This window comes from Cicer arietinum, chromosome 2, assembly GCF_000331145.2.
Source record: "Cicer arietinum cultivar CDC Frontier isolate Library 1 chromosome 2, Cicar.CDCFrontier_v2.0, whole genome shotgun sequence".
In the NCBI taxonomy this organism is placed as follows: Eukaryota; Viridiplantae; Streptophyta; class Magnoliopsida; order Fabales; family Fabaceae; genus Cicer; species Cicer arietinum.
In genome coordinates this window covers 11,015,958-11,035,742 of record NC_021161.2, presented here as the reverse complement: position 1 = coordinate 11,035,742, position 19,785 = coordinate 11,015,958, and the positions used below count along the sequence as shown (strand labels likewise).

The 19,785-nt window shown below is 32.1% G+C and overlaps 3 protein-coding genes across 3 annotated transcripts; 1 reads left to right on the top strand and 2 right to left on the bottom strand.

The window, feature by feature from the left end:
- Positions 1-1,706: 1,706 nt before the first annotated feature.
- LOC101515387 (uncharacterized) lies at positions 1,707-4,575 on the top strand. Its single transcript, XM_004490058.4, has 5 exons — positions 1,707-2,137; positions 3,453-3,552; positions 3,634-3,769; positions 4,112-4,207; positions 4,288-4,575. The coding sequence occupies exons 1-5, from the start codon at positions 1,810-1,812 to the stop codon at positions 4,423-4,425; spliced, it is 798 nt and encodes a 265-aa protein (XP_004490115.1). The 5' UTR covers positions 1,707-1,809; the 3' UTR covers positions 4,426-4,575.
- An 11,744-nt stretch (positions 4,576-16,319) lies between these two features.
- On the bottom strand, positions 16,320-17,735 carry LOC140919269 (uncharacterized). The gene is made up of 2 exons (XM_073364961.1): positions 17,527-17,735; positions 16,320-16,613 (listed from the first exon to the last, which is right to left on the bottom strand). The coding sequence occupies exons 1-2, from the start codon at positions 17,635-17,637 to the stop codon at positions 16,344-16,346; spliced, it is 381 nt and encodes a 126-aa protein (XP_073221062.1). The 5' UTR covers positions 17,638-17,735; the 3' UTR covers positions 16,320-16,343.
- Positions 17,736-18,100: 365 nt separating this feature from the next.
- LOC101507022 (NAC domain-containing protein 83-like) lies at positions 18,101-19,472 on the bottom strand. The gene is made up of 3 exons (XM_073365349.1): positions 19,032-19,472; positions 18,546-18,728; positions 18,101-18,115 (listed from the first exon to the last, which is right to left on the bottom strand). Exons 1-3 carry the CDS (start codon positions 19,470-19,472, stop codon positions 18,101-18,103), a joined length of 639 nt encoding a protein of 212 aa, XP_073221450.1.
- Between the last annotated feature and the right edge of the window lie 313 nt (positions 19,473-19,785).

Genomic DNA, 19,785 nt, shown 5'->3' with positions numbered 1-19,785 from the left:
AAGTCTGTTTAGTGAGTGACATGGATGCTAATATCATGTGGACTCATGATATGATCGATGACTAAAATGACATTAACCCCGAGAAAATTCTCAAAATCAATAAACTTAAAAACATTGTTCTTGTTCTTCTTCTTCCTTGTTTTCTCCTAAAACATAAACCTAATATTTGTCTTCTCTAATTTTTCACATTCTCCCATGATTTCTTCCTCATTTTCTACAAAATTTTGTACTCACTCATTTATTTTCTCCCCAATTTTCTCCTTGAAAGAAAATGATTGGGGTTAGAAAAAGTTGGGGCATAAGAAATTATAGAAGATGAACATTGGAGAAAATGTGAAGATAAAAAATTAAGTACAACAAAAATTTTAGATTTAAGGTTTGGGATATATTAGGGAAGAAGTTAAGAAAATTGGTAAGAAGAATAACCATGTTTTTAAATTTTCAAGTTTTATAATTTATTGATAATTTTGTTTGTGTTAATTTATTTTAATCTACGGCCATATCTGTCACTGACTTTTTTTTTTGTTTCGATAAAAATTTGATATTATTTCATTCAAATTGGTAAAAATGACATTGATCGAGAATAATACAATTCAAATTTATTAAAATAAAAAATAATAAATTTACAAACAAACTCACAACATTTAATAACATAAATCGACATAATGCTTACCATTGTAACATAACCTACAAATATGACAGAAACAAAATTGAAGTGTTTGAAATACACATATCTATGAAACTATAACGTTGAAGATGCCATAGTAATTTATTGAATATGTATTTGATCGAAATTAATTTATCAATCTGAATCAAATGAGCAATGCAACAAAATGAGAAATTAAACACCACAACGAGACATAAATCAAATGTCGAACCAGAATTAAAAAAAAAAAACTAAATATATATGTGAAAACATTTCTTTAATTGTCATTAAATCCTAATTCAACTAACAAATGCTGATATTGTTAGGTTAGAGTCTCGGTTCGAACCTAAGACCTTGCAAATTTATCATCTCTTATAACATAAAAAAAAAAAATATTTCTTTAATTAAAGAGAGGAGTAAAAAGCTTACTAATACAACATAAACAAAATTGAAGTGTCTGAATTAAACATGTTTTTGGAGTTGAAAACATCAAAGTTATTGATTAGATCTACACTTGATCGAAGTTAATCTGTCAATCTAAATTAAATGAATACCGCAACAAAATGGAAGATCAAACACTGCACCGCGACAAGAAATCAAATGGCACTAGGAAAAAAACCTATACATATATATATATATATGAAAAACAATTATATATTGAAAGAAGAGATAAAAAAAAATAGAGAGGTGAATCTAAATTAAAAAAATGACTTTAAATTACAATTTTTCACTAGACGTCTAAAAGAAGGAGAAAATAATTGGACAACATATTCAAATTTGATAGTTTAGACTACTCTATTTTTAATAGAATTGAGATTCCACTTAATTGCATAGACTAAATTGAGCACATTTTCATGAAAAACTAATTTAAAATTTTAATTAAATTAGAAATTAAGGTGACAATGTCCTACTAATAATTGAAAAAAAAATAGTTGTTTGATTTTAAAAATAGAGAAAGAAGATTCACGTGGACCCACGCATTCCACTTCCACAGCTGTGGGGATGGGAGAGAAAAAAATCACTTATAATACATAATTCATTTTCTTTTATAAATAATTCATAACTCATTTCCAAACCCAATTTTCATTTTGCTGCTTTTTTCCAAAATAGCTTCTGCTATTCATCTTTCCTTTCACACTTCACATCAACCAAACTTCAACTCCATGGATTCTCTTCCTTCCGTATCTCCTTCAATGGTCCTACCTCCCACCAATCCTTTCCGTCGCCATACCCGACGCCTTTCTCTCTTCTCTCGTCATCTTCCTCCGAGACTCTTCTCCGCACCTCGCTGCCGAACGAGGAGGAGGAAGGAGGTGTCGTGCAACGTCGGCGGCGGAGGAGACTCCGGTGAAAACGAGGAGGTGGATAAGGCGCTTCACATGGACGGCACAATTCCTGGAAGCTCCGACGAGTTCCTGAAACGTGTTTCCTCCCGTGCTTATGACATGCGCAGGAATCTTCATCAGTCTTTTGATTCTAGTAGCTACGACGGTATCTCATCTTTCGTTTCGCTTTTTGTTACTTGTGATTTTGAAAGATTGATCGAATTTGAATTGTATGTTTTTTCTTCATAAGTTGATGCTTATGATTTGAATTTAAGCATAAAAGTTAGTTCAAGTTGTTTAGGTTAAGTTGATAATGTTTCTCACTAAAAGATGCAAAAATACTGAAAAGAAAAGGTCGAAATAATTTGCAGAGTATATATATTTTTTTCGTTGTACAGGAAAAGAGTTTGTCAAGCTTATAGCTAAGTTTATGATTATTGTCTCATCTAATTTCATTTTCTTTTCTTACCCTTTAGTAATTTTAAACATTGTGGTTTTTTAATTTGTCCATTAATTTTGATCTTATTATGCTCTTATGTGTGCTGACTGCTGAGTTGAGAATCTATCATGTTATTTGTGAATTTATTTGAATTGTGCTGCAGTGCTTCTATGTTGGTGTATTCTATTTGTTCTATTTTGGATGTGAAAGTCTGGTATAGGCTTGTTAGTCGGGTCAGGTTCATTCTGGACCTATGAATCCATCTTAGTTTAAGTTATTGCTTATAGAAAATTTAAATTTTGTTATTGTGCTTTTCTTTATTACTAAGTTTGAATTTTGAATTATACTATGCTAATAGTATTTCTTAGAGTATATGAAATAACTCTTATTGTCTTTGATATAATGTGAGAATATTTTAGTTTATCTCCTAAGAACAGTTTCTAATATTAGATTATTTCCTAGGATTAGTTTCCACTTAGTTATTATCATGATTTGTTTCTTAATTCCCTTATTTGTTTAGGATTGGGAGTCTTGTAGGAGTATATCTGTAAATATGGGTTCGTGTTTTGTCTTTTATATCAAGTCAATATTAAGTTGTTATCAAATATCAATCACATTTGATGTTTTTATTATTTCTTTCTTCAACTTATCTAAGACCTCATAACATCAACAATGTTCAATTGTGTTTAGATATCATTGCAGATGTTTTGAACAATGAATACCATTTTTGTATTAAGTAAACTGTTACAATATTACTGGTCGAGTCTATGGAGATTCCACAAGTTAACTTAGGCTCTTGATTGAGTTTGACAACCCTGCTACAGAATTTATGTCCGCCTTTGCATCTATAGTTATTAGTTGAATGACATATGTAATGAAGACTATGAAGTGTAACCGAAGAGAGAATATATCGTAAACTACCTTGTGAATGTTCCAAATTTGATGTAATTGTCTGTCAATGTTTGTGATCCGTGTATATGTCAATGTCAGTGTAGACAGTGTTTTTATTCGTCGTAGTAATTGAAGGTTGTCCTTTCATCAGTTTTAGATGACAACCCTTGGAGAGAAACTTCAAAGCCTGTGTATGTACTCACCCAAAAGGAAAACCAATTGTGCACAATGAAAACCCGAAGAAATAGAAGGTCCGACTCACCTTTTCCGTTCATTTCTCTCAAAGTAATATTTGGAATTTTCTATACCTGACTTTACTTTTTATGTAACAGCGAAGTTGAAAGAGAGCTTGGCTTATTGTTTTCTAAAGGAAGTAACCGGAGAGCTGCAATAGGAAATCAGTCAAAACAAGCAAGGGGAGGGACAAAATTTCCGATGCTTGTAGAAGATATCAGCGAGGGAGTGCTGGTATGTACTCTATTGAGGCATACACACAAAATTATAGCTCGAATATTTATTTTTACATTGAAACATTTTGTAACATGAGATACATTAGAGAATATCAAAGAACATATTTTAGGGCCCCAATTTTGTTTGATCATAATTGGAATATGATTGCTTTGGTAAATGCTAACTAGGACCTAACATATAAAATTCCCAAATTAGTTTTTCTTAGTATGCCTACTACTCTAAACAGTAAGTTTGTTTGTTGGGGCGGCTTGCATTCAACTTGGTAAAATAAAAGTAATTTTGTCTACCAATGTATTGTGAGGCTTATTAATCACTTACAATTTGACTATATGGTTGCAGGTATTTGAAGATGAAAATGAGGCAGCAAAGTATTGTGACTTGCTGCAAGGAGGTGGTCAAGGTTGCGAGGGTGTTGCCGAGATAGACGCCTCATCGGTACAAATAGCCAAGCAATTATTATTTTACCTCTGATCTCTGTTGTTTGAAAACTTAAATATTTGCATGGTGTCTTGCAGATATTTGATCTTTGCAAGAAAATGAGGGCACTTGCAGTTCTATTCCGCAGAGGGAGGACACCTCCTGTGCCCGAAAACCTTAAGCTCAATCTGCGAGCTCGAAAACGGTCCCTTGAAGACCAAGACGATTCGATATGAAATTCAGCTCCCTTGTGATGGGAGAAAAGTGACTGTATGCTATCAAATTTTAGTCCCCCAAAACAGCCACAGGGAACAAAAATGTGTATAATATAACAAATTGATTCATCAGTATATATAAAAAAGTATAGCATGTATATTGTTGCTTAAGGCACATGTTCAAAAAGAAAATTAAAATCAAGTAATCAACAAATAAAAGTATAGTGGGTGCATTTAGAAAAAAATAATTTCAATAGGGTTGGTGCAATTACAAGTGTTTAATAACTGAGAACCCAGAATAAGCTACTTCTGTCCTGTCCAAGACTCTTCACAACAAGGATCACCACCGTTCCATCCTTTTAGCACTTGTGGGTAGTTTAAGGTTCTGTAGAGATCCTGGAGAGCCGTGACTATTTATCAAAATATTACAACAAATATATAGTTTAGTGAGAGCAGAAAAGCTACGTGTGCTCCAAGTTTGACCCATAACAAATTTAGTTAAAATCTCTATTTTGATCGATACACAATTTTAGTCTCTTTATTTTATTTTTTGCAATTTTAGTATTTTATTTTTAGAAATTATTCATAAATTTAATCTACTCATAAATTTGACTCTCAATTTTTTTATTTGGCATTAATTTAAATGACATTGATATAAATAGGAGATCTATGTGGAGGACATATTAGCATTTATTATTTTTAAATAACTAAAAATAATAATAATTGTAATCTACAATAAACAAATCTCACAATAATTGTATCCATTTAACAATTTCATCCTACTTTGAGATCAGATCTGATTTTAACTTTTTCGTTTTTTATAAGTAATCAAATGATATATTAATAAAAAGATAAAATTTTCAACACAAGATGTGTTAAGAATAACAAATACAAAAGAGTTACATATCTTAGCGAAAAAAATACAAACGACATTCAAACAACACAACCACCACCAAAAATATTGAAACAAAAAGCTATAGATCAAACCTCTAAAAGACTAACTCAAGCATTGAATTGAATTTGACCACCTTTGATTGAAATCACACTTACACTCTTTTCCTTTAGATCTGAACCAACACCAACAAAGAAGCTAAATGCATATTGTCAATTCGAAAATGTTTCATTTTTCACGTCTAAAAATAATATGATTCTTCATTTTCAAATAGTCCAGATGCACGCTAAACATATAAAAATGAAAAAACGACAGCCTTTTTTACCAATCACACCTAACCCACCAAATTGTTGTGCGTGAGTCAATGGTAAGTTAGAAATAGATGCCGAGTTGTTTCTTCAAATTCACAACCATCCACACACAAGTTGGAAGAGCTATCTCGAATGCCTTTCTTCAATAAGTTATCTTTTGCAAGCAACCAATTGTGCAACCGTCTTTAAGCTAGTAGAGACATTTTACGCGACACCATCTTGTTTCAAATAATATCACCAAAAGGAGAACGGTCTATATTTGAGTTATGTATCAAACCAAGACAAATATCTTTCAGAGAGTACACACCAATTGTTAAAATTTTCCAAAGCCACAAATCTTTCACATGATCTTGCAAATTAACATTAGCAAACAAAGACACACACTCTACCATCAACTCATTCTCCCAAAGAAACAGGTTATAGCCCCATCCCCACCCATCACCCTCCACATCTCACCCCAATCGAAACATACCTGCCACCACTGCATATTTATTACACACTACCCCAAAAAAATGCCTAAAGTTGTTACATAAAGGTTTGTCATCCAACCAAGGATCCAACCAAAATAAAGTATCCACCTATTACCTATTTTTTGGTTAAATTATTAGAAATCCATTGCTCTCCTACCATGTACTACCTCTAAGCTCCTAATATCCTTCCACCATGACAAATCACGAGAAGTGCCTCCTCCCACCACCCCATTATGACAACCATAATTACAAGAAATAACCTTAAACCACAAGCCACCCGTGTCAGTAAGCACACTTTGCTCACGTTCACAACAAATTTTATCCCACATAACCCACTGAATCTTACATGCCTTCTCATTACCCCATAAAAATGATTTTAAAAAAAGGTTCAATTTTAGAGATAGTACATGTCGGAGTCTTGAAGGAACATTTTAACTTTTTTGATTAACAAGGAAAATCGCTCATATCAAAATCATGAAATTATGTTGTTCCAGTAAGGTGTTCTTATTGTTGGTAATGATGAAAGTGGAGGTGGAGGGGAAGAAGAATAAATGACATGCATAGATCTGAATCAAAAGGAAAAAAAAGGATAAGAAAAGTAAGAGGTAAATCTAAAAGAACACGAAGAATGAGATAGTGGAGAAAAATCTAAAACTTTTTTGTATTTTTTGTTTTTGTTTGTTGTGTCGTAAGCATATGAGTTTGTTTGTTTATATTATCATTTACGTTCTTTTATATTTTATGTGTTTTTAAAATTTTCAGGGCTTTGTTTATATTATCATTTACGTTCTTCTATATTTTATGTGTTTTTAATATTTTCAGGGCTTTGTTTGTTTGAGCAATAGTTAATTTAATATTAATAGAATCTTGTTTCTCCACGTTGAAGATGAGTGATAACATTAATAAGACAAAAAAAATTGTTTTTTTTTTTTTTTTATAATTTCATAAAACAATAAATGTTTTAAGAAATTTAAAAAGCAATAAATGTGGCATGACGTCCACATGACCATTGCATTAAAGCCAAAATCACTTAAATTAATGGACTAAAATATATGGAGACTAAAATTGCCGAAAATAAAATGAGATGACTAAAATTGCAGATCGATCAAAATAATAGGATCAAAACTGCATTTAAGTCTATATATATTATGGTAACAACCCAAACCTGTCAAACAACAAACTCAACAACTGCAACATTAACATAACTTGAAAAATAGAGGAATTGGAATAAATTTGTATATTATTGATGAATGGAAATAGTAGTAGAGGGTCTCTCTAACTACCCATAGAACCAAGCTCCACTAAGAGGAATATCTCACTTTAGCCTAACAAAATGTTAATTCTATCATGAACGATTCTCTCTTCTAAGAATTGCACCCTTTATACCAACAAATAACACGTGCTCTCATTGACAATATAGATTCTCTCATTGCCACATCATTAGTATTTTTGGACCTTCCTTGATACACTATCCAAACTCTTGGTTTATCCATAATGCCTTTAGCCTTAGTTGCCCCATCAATATCCCCTCCTTAAGATATAACCTTGTCTTTAAGGTTGAGGGAATAAAATTGTGCATCGATGGTCTATGCGTCTTCCCACGTAGCTTCCTCCAAGGGCTTGTCCTTCCAATGCACTAGGACTTGTAAGATTGTCTCCCCTCCCTTTGCCACCTCTATTTGGGCCAAAATAGTTAATGGTTCGCACATGACATAAACAAAAGGTACCAACTTGACCAAAAGCTCGGAATGGACAATTGCATTCTCAATGGCCTTCTTGAGCAGCGAGACATGAAAAACCAGGTGTATGCGAGATGACACCGGTAATAATAGTTTGTACGCTATTGCCTCTATTAGAATATTATAAAATATCTTATAATATCTATTATATTATATTAGAGTATCTTGAGTTATTTTCTATGATCAATTTATAATCATAGAAATATCTTAGAATACCTCTCATTATTATTATAATTTGTTCCTCATTTAGGATTGAATCTATGTTTATCTATAAATAGAAATTAATATTGAGTCTTTTGCAATCAAGTTAGCATAAAACTATTATCAATAATATTCAAACCTTTATTATTTTCTCTTCTCCTTTTATCTAAAACCCTACAATTTTAACAGCCTCGATGCACCATGTCACTCGAAATGGCCTATAATAGTGTGAGGACAACTTAAGACAGATGCACGACACATATTGTTGCACATGAGGTTGTAGCTTCAGAAATACCTTGTCACCAATCTCAAATGGTCGATCTTGGCGATGGGTATCCACTTGACTCTTTATGCGACTCTGAGCTCGGATGAGGTGATGCTTCAGTTGTCGTAAGCACTCATCCCTATTGAGCAATTCTCTATGAACCACATCAACCTTGGTCTCTTCGGGTAAGAAGCGAGTGATAATGGGTGGAGCTCTTCCATACACCGATTTTAAGGGAGTCGTGTCGGTAAACCTATGGAAACAAGTGCTATACTAGTACTCTACCCATGGAAAACAAGTGACCCAAGTCTTGGGCTGATATGAAATGAAGCATTGCAAAAAGGTTTCTAAGTAGCGGTTGATGACTTCCGTCTGACCATCTATTTGTGGATGATATGATGTCGCATCTTCAGCTGAGTACCTTGCAGTTTGAACAACTCTTGCCAAAAATTACTGACAAAGATTGGTTCACGATCAACAAAATGGACGATGAAATTCCATGAAGGTGAACGATCTCTTGAGTGAAAACTTCGGATAATACACGAATGGTATAAGGGCACTTCAGCGGGACAAAATGGCTAGCTTTGGACAATCAATCCACTGCCATAAAAATTGCCTCAAAACCCTTGGGCCGTGGTAACCCATTTATGAAATCGATGGACAACTCTTCCCATATTTGGGAGAGAATGGGTAAAATGTTGCAAAAGACCTACCGAAGTTGTAGTAACATATATTTTGCGCTGACATGTGTCACACTCTTGGAAATACTATTGAATACATCTCTTCATACCCGCCCGATATAAATTTGCCGCTAGCCGAAGATACTTATAGTAGAATCCAGAGTTCCCTCTTTGAGGGGTACTATGGAACTCATTTAATAGTGTGTAAATCCATTCAGACGCTTTAGACAACACCAATCTATCCTCATAGAATAACACACCATTACAGAAGGAAAACCCAACCTTGGACGGTTTGCCTTGTTTCAAGTCAGTCACTACACTTTGTAAAAATGGGTCATTTTGAATTTCGGCCATGAGCTTTTGAGCATCCAACCACATTGGATAGGAAATCATGGACTTATTTGTTCCACTAGCATCCAATGTGACTTCAACTTTGTCATGCATTCGAGATAAAACACATGCTCATTTGTTCTCTAGTTTGGGTTTGTATACAATCTCAAATTAATAATCCAAAAACTTTTATTCCCAATTTCTTGATCCATATTGGTGATTCGCTACAAGAGTAGCTGCTTTAGTTTCTTCTGATCGGTGCACATTGTAAATTTCCTACCCAACAAATGTGGACGTCAATGTTGGATGGCTAACGTGACTGCCATTAATTCCTTCTCATATGCTGACTTACCCAAATTACGATCCCATAATGCCTTGCTGAAATAAGCAATCGGTCATCCTTATTGCAACAAGATTGTTCCAAAATCATTACCCAAGGCATCACTCTTCACAATTTCTTTATTAAAATCAGGGAGTGCTAGTACGGGTGCAGTTGTGATATGATGCTTTAAAGTGTCAAAAGCCTCATATTTCTTGCTCCCCCACTTGAGATCATCCTTCTTGGTGAGCTCGATAAGTGGTTTGGTAATTTTATCATAGTGAATTTACGGTATTAACTCGTGAGTCCTAAGAACCCACGAACGCCCTTGAAGTTTCTTGGAACTGGCCAAAGGTGGAAACATGCTACTTTAGCAGGATCCATAAATACTTCCAATGAGATGATGTGATCGAAGTACTCCACCGACAATTGAGCAAAAAAACATTTCTTTCTATTTATCACTTGCTTGTTATCCTATAAGACCTTGAAGGCTGCCTCCAAATGTTTCAAGTTAACTTTCCATGTGGGGATATAAATCAAAATGTTATCCAATAATGACAATACATACTTCCGCAACATAGACTTGAACACCTCATTCATCAAAGCTTGGAAGGTTGATGGAGCGTTGTTAACTTGAAATGCATTACCAAGAATTCATAATGTCCTTCGTGAGTTTGAAATGTTGTCTTATGGATATCTTTCCCTCGTACCCTTTCTTGATGATATTCCAATTTCAAATATATTTTTGAGAAGTATTTAGCCCCGTGCAACTCGTCCAACAACTCATCAATAACCAAAATGGGGAATTTGTCGGGAAATGTTACCTTATTCAATGCTCTGTAGTCCACACACATCCTCCAAGACCCATCCTTCTTCTTGACCAAAATGATCAAACATGAGAAAGCTCTATGGCTTGGTCTAATGACTATAATCCTCACTAAACCTCGTCTTGCCTACGTATTCTCGAAATGCATTTGTTCGTATTGAATGGCTTGTATTTCAACCTACTCTCCTTGGAATTCTAAGCGCATAATGCATTATGGCCAATTGAACCACATACACCCGATCCTAGTCAAACATGCCATTCCTAATACCACATCGATTCCGGATGTTTCAAATACAAAGGAATCAACCAATAAGGGCATTCCTTGAATCGTCACAACCATGCCTCTACACTCCCTTGAATCTTAGTGGCATATCCTTCTTTGATTCGAATCGTTAATTGTGGTGTTTCCATGACTTGCAACCTCAAAGCTCTCACTACCTTAGTAGAGATGAAGTTGTGAGTTGACCCACTATCTACTAGCATTATCACTTGTATCCCTTTGATGGTGCCAAATAGTGTCATAGAGTTGGGATCAAACCTCTAGTTTACAATCAAACCATTCAAGCTCATAGTGTTTAGTTCCCCATCTACTACCTCATCATCATATGTTTCCACTTTGATAACCTTCATTTTCCCTTTCGTGTTGTTCCCCTCTTCAGTCACCATAACTATTAAGTGTTGGTTCAAATATTGATGTCAAGAGTGAAAAATACCACCACACTTGAAACAAATCCCCTTTTGACGCTTGTTAGCAATTTATTACAGAGATAAGTGTCTAACTCCTTCATCACGATTGCCTACCTTCTTCCTATCATCTCCCGAAGCAATTTTTATTTCAAACGGTGCTATTCCACATTCACGGTTGTCTCAATCCCTTTTAACATAAATCCAAATGTTGTTAGAGTAACGTCCATGGAAAGTTGAGTCTCCAATCTTGTTGGTTCCCCCACGGTTGTGACTTCCCCCGCCATTTTGGAAACTGTAGTTTGTATTTTTTTCTTGAAACCCAACTCCTTGTTTTCTCTTCTAGCTCACATTCAACATACCTTGCAACATTAATCAAACAACCTCATGACAAAGGACCCAAAGCGATAAGGCTTCAAACACACCCACACATGTTTTCCTTATGATCATAAACGAAGTAACCAAAAAACTGATCATTTGGAAGTCGTGGTACTTGTGACATGAGCCGCTCAAAATCATCAATATATTTTCAATGTTACCTCCTTGTTGTAGTGATGATAGTTGTTCAAAATTGTTTTCATTACTCAATCATCTGTAATGCTCCAGTATAGCGTATTTCAACCCTTCCAACGTCAGATCGGTGTCTTCTCTAATCAGTGCCTTGAAAAACTAAATGGTAGACCCATGCATACAAAATTGAGCTAGATCGACCTTAATTTCGGGACCGGTATCTTGTCCCCTAAAATACACCCCTGCTCCCTACAAACGTGAAGCTTGTGATTATAGAGACGAGTCATTGTGTTGCATGACCACACCACCATTGGGGATATCACCGACAATGGGTTTCATATTTGCGATGTTTTTTGACCGCTTCAGTGTCACGCCATTGTGTGGGTTTGTCATAAACCGTCTTTCCTTTTCCAGCGTCATGAGGTCCTCAACACCACTCGTCAACTTCTCGCATTGTTGGAGTATGAGCCTTACCAAGTGCTCGTACTAGTCACACGATTGTTGTTGCAACTTGTCTTGATTCTCAATGACCTTCATTTGAACATCAATGAGTGCAGCCTCTAGGGTCGCGGGTTCGTTCTCAAGTGAGTTCACTCTCGCATCCATGAGGTTTTTTGGGTGGAATTTGAACTTTTTAACTCATCTTCACTGATTCCATTTAGCAAATGTTTGATTTTACTGAATCCAGTAGATTGAACTAAATTGGTAGGAACCCAAACCTTTCAAACAACAAACATAAAGTTAATTCTATCATGAATGATTCTCTCTCCTAAGAATTGCACCATTTATACCAACAAGAAGCATATTCTCTCACTAACAGGACTGTCTTAATGTTTTTGGAGGTCCTGTTCGAATCTAAAAATTGGGTCCCTAAAATCACAAAATCCTAACATCAAGATTCAAGATTCTAAAATTTTATAGTGTTCAATGTACATAATTAAGGATATCAATATAATTTTTTAATGTACAATTAATTCATTTTCATTTTTTTTATCCGTTCAAAACTACTTTGTTTCTCATTCTTTCTTCATTTTCTTGTTTTTCCTTCTCAAATTATAAGTTAGAATTATCTCATGATCATGATAATAAAAATAAAAATAAAACTCATCAAATAATGAACATTAAGGACAACATGTTTCCAACAAAACTTTACCAAGTTCCAAAACTTCTTTGGTGTTTTGATATCAACCTTATTTCAACGTCAACAACGTTCATCAAGTAAGAAAAAGATAGAGTCAAGTGCATTTGTTTAAATTTTTTCAAGAACACCAACAACATTTGGTGACAATTATTTCTTTTAAGCCAAATTGGCATTAAAAAAATGCAAGCAAAGATTTTGAATGAAAGTGTAGACTATAGATTCAACACTTACAAAAAAAAAAAATGTAAAACCCATCACCATGTGTTTAGAATATGGTAATAAATTCATACATTTTAACAAAACAGAGGCAATCAATTTTAAATATCATATACAAAACACATAGTTTACAAGTATATTTCTACCAAGTAGATTAAAATTACAACGTTAGCAAACATTAAAGTCTAAGGAATTATCATCTGATACATCAGAATAATACACCATAATCCAAAATACATTCTAAAAATAAAGTCATCCTCTGATACTCAATGAAAAACTTAACATTAATATGAAATGTTTTATTAGTCATAGGCCAAATATTTAAAATTTGTTATTTTCTTTAAGTAGCAAAATGCATTCTTTTTCTTTTCTTGATTTAGAAATTTTTTCTAGTTTTTATTTCCTTTTTAATTAAGGAAAAACTAACTATTATCCACTTCCTTTATAAGGAAAAGCTCTTCCAATCATCCTAAAGTGGGTAACCCATATGGTTGGAGTCTGTCGCAAAGGTGGTCTAGCGATGACCTCAATTGATGTCCCAATTATTTTATCAGTATCCATTGTTTCATGTATGAAACAAAGCTATAATATTTCACTGTGTACTTGAACCATGAATGCCATGACTTAATGAATGCAATGCATATGTAATGTTATGTATGCAATGTATATTTCATCAATATTATTAAAGCAACCATTTAATCAACTCAATAAGGTAATAGAACTAGAAGGTAACTTAACTTCAATGGTTCATCAAGAAAATTCTAGACGGTTGTTCGTTTAAATAGGATTGTGTCTTTTAAAGTTCACATTATGATCAAGAAGCTTGGACCAAAGGTTGTCTCAGACCAGAGGCAAAGCAATATGAGGAAGCTTGGATCAGAAGCAACATGATCAGAGACAAATTTATGATCTAAGGTAGCATGATCTGAGTTATTCTTGGATTAAAGGCAACATGATCATAGTCATACTTGGATCAAAGACAACTCAGTCAGAGGAAAACTTGAACTAGAAGCATATAGGTTAGAGGTAGCATAATTAGAGTCAGATGATATGTGATCAAAGACAAAGTTAGATGATACATGTTCAGGGGAAGAATGAGAGGATATGTGTCAAGAGGAAGAATAAGATGATATGTGTCTAAACGAAGAATCATACATGTTAGGAGGAAAAATCAAAGGATACGCATTTGGAGGAAGAATAAGAGGATACACGTCTAGAGGAAGAATCAGAGGATACATGTCCATAGGAAAGATCAGAGAATATGCATCCAAAGGCAGAATCAGAGGTAACTAGGGGGAACATAATCAGAGGAAACTAGAGGAAACATAATCAGAGACAATCACAGGAAACAAAATCAGAGGTAGCCAGAGAAAACAAAATCAGAGGCAACCAGAGAAAATAAAATCAGAGGAAGCCAGAAAAAATAGAATTAGAAAAACGCATTAGAGGCAAAATTGATCAAAAATAGTAAAACGCATTAGAGAAGGTTGACGGAAAACACATTAATTTAGCATTTTGCACATCACAGTTGACCCCCAGTTCTTAAATCTTTAACACATTTTAATCGTCACACAAACATATGCAAAATGTATGATTTTAAAAGAGTAAAATGCAATTTTAACATTTCATATATGCTAAACCTCATAGTTTTCTCTCACTCTCATATTTTAAGGAACCTGTTATTTTAAATGCATAAAATCATTTCAAATCAGTAAATTAAACTAAAACCGAACCCTTAATCCACATGAAAATATGAAATCAGTTCTAGAAAATAACTCATCATTTTCTATGGAAATTCCTCTTTGATTTGAGCTGAATTGGGGAAGTTATCTACTATTTAGCTCTTAATTTCTTCAGTCTTCACTCCTTGCTCCAATTTCCTTGGAGTTTTTCCTGGTAGTTTTTACTACACCTTAGTACGATTTGAATGACTACTGAAGTTTGAGGGCTGAAAATATACATGCAAGGGGTCGAGACAAGTTTGGAGAACTTCAATGAACTATTGCGTTTGGAAGATTTTGGAGAGAAGGGAAAAAAGAAAGAATGGGGAAGACGGTGAACAATTTTCTTTACATAATGTTACTTTTTTGGAAGTGTGTATTTGGAATATGAGAGAAACGAAGGTGGAAGATTGGTTAGCACCTCTGGAAAAAGAGAGAAATAAAGGTAGCATATTCTCTCTTTGCCACTTGGACTTGTCAAAATTACCACTCTCTTATTCTGCCCTTTATTCTAAATTAATATTACTAAAAACACAACATTAACCATTAATAAAATTCTAGTAATTCTAATTAATAATTAAATCTTATTTCTAAGGTAGTGAGATGACTATTACAAAAAAAAGTAAGATTGTTCTTGTTTCAAAAGAAACAAATTCATAATTAGATTCTCAATTAGAAGTCCAAGCTAATTATCAAGGATTTGCGCACGAGATTTCATTCAAAAGAAGAAGAAAAAAAAAGGCAAGCGAAGATTTTGTATGGATGTATAGATTTGATTCAACACATACTACAAAAAAAAAAGGGGGAAGAAACAAGATTGCATTAGAATATTTCTTCTTATTTCAAGAGAAGAATAAATCTTAAAAAAAAAAAAAACTTAGTTGGTGAATTTCCGACATTCAAAAATCTTTTAGCTGATGTGTTTTCGGCATCCAAAAATCTTATTCGGTGTATTTTTGGCATTCAAAATATTTCATGCGATTTATTTCAGACATTTCAAAATCCTTAGTTGATGTATTTCGACATTTCATATTCTTTGTAATCAATGTCTTTTTCTTGACATTTTTCAAACTCGTAGTGTAATAAACACATTCTAATTTAATTTGGATGTTAGATATTTTAGTTGGATAATTAAATAAATTAGTTATATCTAATTGACTATAAGTGTTTGTAATTATTGATGTAATTAATTCTCCATATTATCAATATTATTCAAATTACTTTTCTTCATTTATCTCTTATCAATGACTTAAATCAATAGTCATAATATTTTATTTAAAAAATTCAAAATTTATGAGAGCAAATTTATAATATATTAAAAATATTTTTTTAAAAAATCATTCAAAAATTTAAATGTTACACATGAATTAACTTAATTGTGAGGAACTAAAAGTGCTAATTGAAAATATTATCGAGACTAAAAATCGAATAAAATTTTCGTAAACACAAAAGATAAAATTTTATATGAATTAAAAACCCATTGAACCCAAATATTATAAAAACAAATACATAATTAACCCAATATTTTATAACAATTATTTTTAAAAGGAAGGGAAATGGATGAAACAACCAACAAATATAAAAAAATGATCCTCGTAGCTATTATTTACTAAAAAATAGTTACTACTATTTCCTTAATACATATTAAAACATTCCAAGATTAAGTCCTTATGAAAACTATTGGAAAGCATCGGAACATATTCTTCCTCTTGGATCAAGCATCCTTCATTAATCATTTTCAGTTCCATTGCAAAATACTCTGGCCAAGACATATTGAGATTATCATCTTCTTCTTTGTTCATAATGCTATCAACTTCTTTTTCTTTGGTAGTTTTAACCACCTCAGTCTTGTTATTTCCACTATCAATTGGACTTCTTGGTCTTTGGTTAATATTTTCATTCCCCTACAAAATGGGAATGCAAGAGCACAATATTAATAAGGAATTGAATGAACAATAGAATAAAAATGCTAAATTGATTTGATCAAATTTACTCTATTGTTCAGGTATTTTTTAATAAGATTTGAAGTTTAAACAAACTACTTTAATGCAATAATTAATTTACTCTAATAATGATTTTTTCCTACTAATATCAATAATTAATTTTATTAACCGTATTAGTATTTTAGTGAGGACGTAGATCAAATCGACTATTTATAACTCGACTCCCTAATTCTCATACTCTAGCCATCAAACTAACTATATATATCTCCTTAATACTCAAATTTTGGTAAGAATCACTTCGAATTTAATGGAAATCAAATTTTGGCAGATTCGGTAAATATTGACTAAAATCTAAATAAAATAAATTTCCCTAAAATTTAGTTAAATTTTAGTTGATTTTAATCAAATATAAAAATCAAGTAACATACTATTTTAAACACAATAATTTGTCTCCTAAAATGAACAATAATTTGTGGCTGTAAAAAAATAACACTGTAATTGATCTAATTTTAAAAAACTCAATATGTTTTCTAAAAATTAAGTGATCAAATAATTGTGTTATTTTATTTAAAATAAATATAAAGTTTAATAGTTATTTGTAACACTATTTTTCTTGGGGAAAATTAAAATTTTCTTAAATCTTATAATTTGTAAAATTTATATACACTTTTAACGTAAATAATTTTTATATTATCAAACAATCATAATTATAAAATTGAAATATCTTTGACTTCCTAAAACTATGCACATGATTAGTCGTTTTTTTTTTTAACAATATAAAATATTTTTCTACATGAAAATAACACTGTAATTGATATAGCAACAAAGCATGCATGTGTCTACAATAATTAAGAAATGTATGTGCAGTACTTACAGAATCGGTGGAAGACTCAAGTGCAATAACAATGATATCATTTGGACAAGTATTTTTCACACCTTCTTCTTCTACTCCCTTCTTGTATTCATACTCTTTTTTAACCACCATTGAACTGTTGTGTCCATCATTTGAACTGTTGTGTCCACCATTTGATTGGTTTATTGGTTCTTCATATATAGTATATTCTCTCACCACAACATTGTTATTGTTATTGCCCTACAAATCAACAATGCAAAAGAACAATATTAATTAAGAAATTGAATGATCATAGAGTTAGCCTATGAGATAAGTAAAACTAGATACAAAACTTTTGAACTCAATTTTTACGAACGATTCGTCTTTAATTAAAATCTATTAATTATTTGAGTCTATTTGTTAGTTAAATTGAATAATCATAATATAATATATATATATATATATTTCTTAAAAAAAACATTATATATTTGTAACTATAAAATTAAGAAGGACCGGCTTCCATCTTTCAAAATTCTCGACTTTTTATCGGATTTGTTATTTTATTATTAAATGATCCAATTCAATAATATTTTTTATACATTTTGATTGGTAAAAATCAATTTGATTCTAACTAAAATTGAATCAATGTAAAAAAATCTAAAAATATGAATCAAATCTAACATAAAGAACAAGATATGAGTATTACTCTTTTAAAAGTGAGTTGCTCATAATAAAAAAAGTCAAATCCAATAATTTGAATAAAATTGAAAATCTTTTACCCCAATTAGGACGGCGTAAAAGTAGCGCAGATTAAACACTTTTGAATTAACGAAAAACAACAAACTTTTGCGGGAGATCGTAAAATCATAAACATACAATTAAACAACTAAACAATAAATACAATATAGGAATAAATCCACCTAAAAAATATAAGGATCAATTACTAAAATAAAAGGAAATCTTGAAAAGAATCCATTGATGAATACTGAAAATCAATTAGTAATTAATAATTAATCAAGCAAGATAATTTTAATTAATAAATATAATGTGGTTTTACTTACCGATATGGTGGTAGCCTCACATTCAGCGACGGTCTTCTTCCTTTTTCTACCCCGTCCAGTATTTCCCATACTTGTATTATTTCTTTGTAACCTACGATTCGCATTTTTTGCTATTCTATTTCTTGTACTAACTGGATTTTTTTTCACATTCTTTCTAAATCTGCATAGAACATAATTCTCCGCCTCCAAAAATCATAGTAAAAATTTCAAATTATAAATACACTTCCAATACTAACCGTCACATTAAAATGAACTACAACAAATCTTGACGACCAAACAATAAATTTAAAATAAACTCTAAAAAATAATTTATAAGATTTGTGTTGTCACAGTTTATGATTAATCACTATCTAAGTACTGGAACCACACATGATAATTAGTTGTAAAAATTTGATATTATAATCTTAAAAACTAAAGTTTAAATTTTGTACGAGATACTGATTAAACAATAATTAAAATAACCGGTTTTATAATAATTTTTCTTACCGAAGGATTGGCAATCAATGATGCATCAAGTTTATATTCATGCAAGATCCATCCATTATCATGGACAGTATCACTCTTTTCAAAACGGTATCGTTTTCTCAAACCTAAGAGTTGATTTGTGTCTTTAGTGAATATTTCTGTACCGGTGTCTTCACCTTCCCATGTACCTTTTCCAATAAGACGAACAGAACGAGAGCTAGTCGCAGATTTCTTCTTCAATGCACTGAAGAAATATAGGTCTCTTCCACAATATGAGTGGGAAGTTGCAAACTCTTCCCAAATCTCCCAAGGATTCTTTTTTGTACCGAACAAATCAAGTTCGATGATAGCTATATGATTAGGCAATGGATTATTATTAATTTTGTTGTAGAGGAATGATTGGAAAAGTTCTTCATCTGTGGGTTTGATAATCCTAGTAGTTGAGGGAAAATTCAGAGCCATTGAAAATACGAAGAAATTAACTAGCAACTAATTAATTACTCTCTCAAAGCTTCAACCTATATAAGGTAACTTTTTTCCCTATTTATGTGGCTAGAGAATGTAAAATAAGTTTTTAAATGTGCTAATTTCAAATTTGTAATGAATCTTTAGATTTATTCTCTCAATATTTGAATATTTCATTTATTTTCAAATAATATCTTTAACATTTTATTGGGTAAGCTTACCTTAACTACTAACCGCGGGATATCTTCACTCGTAAATATAAATAAATAATATATATTATGTATAATATATATTAAGTTAAAATGCAGTT

What these genes read in the sequence shown, in the direction of transcription:
- LOC101515387 (XM_004490058.4), top strand. Translation starts at nt 1,810, where the DNA reads ATGGATTCTCTTCCTTCCGTATCTCCTTCAATGGTCCTACCTCCCACC. An exon ending in ATATCAGCGAGGGAGTGCTG is followed by an intron (nt 3,770 to 4,111) that starts GTATGTACTCTA and finishes ATATGGTTGCAG; the next exon opens with GTATTTGAAGATGAAAATGA. An exon ending in CCGAGATAGACGCCTCATCG is followed by an intron (nt 4,208 to 4,287) that starts GTACAAATAGCC and finishes GGTGTCTTGCAG; the next exon opens with ATATTTGATCTTTGCAAGAA.
- LOC140919269 (XM_073364961.1), bottom strand. Translation starts at nt 17,637, where the DNA reads ATGGTGGTTAAAAAAGAGTATGAATACAAGAAGGGAGTAGAAGAAGAA. An exon ending in TTGAGTCTTCCACCGATTCT is followed by an intron (nt 16,614 to 17,526) that starts GTAAGTACTGCA and finishes CCCATTTTGTAG; the next exon opens with GGGAATGAAAATATTAACCA.
- LOC101507022 (XM_073365349.1), bottom strand. Translation starts at nt 19,472, where the DNA reads ATGGCTCTGAATTTTCCCTCAACTACTAGGATTATCAAACCCACAGAT. An exon ending in CATTGATTGCCAATCCTTCG is followed by an intron (nt 18,729 to 19,031) that starts GTAAGAAAAATT and finishes TGATTTTTGGAG; the next exon opens with GCGGAGAATTATGTTCTATG.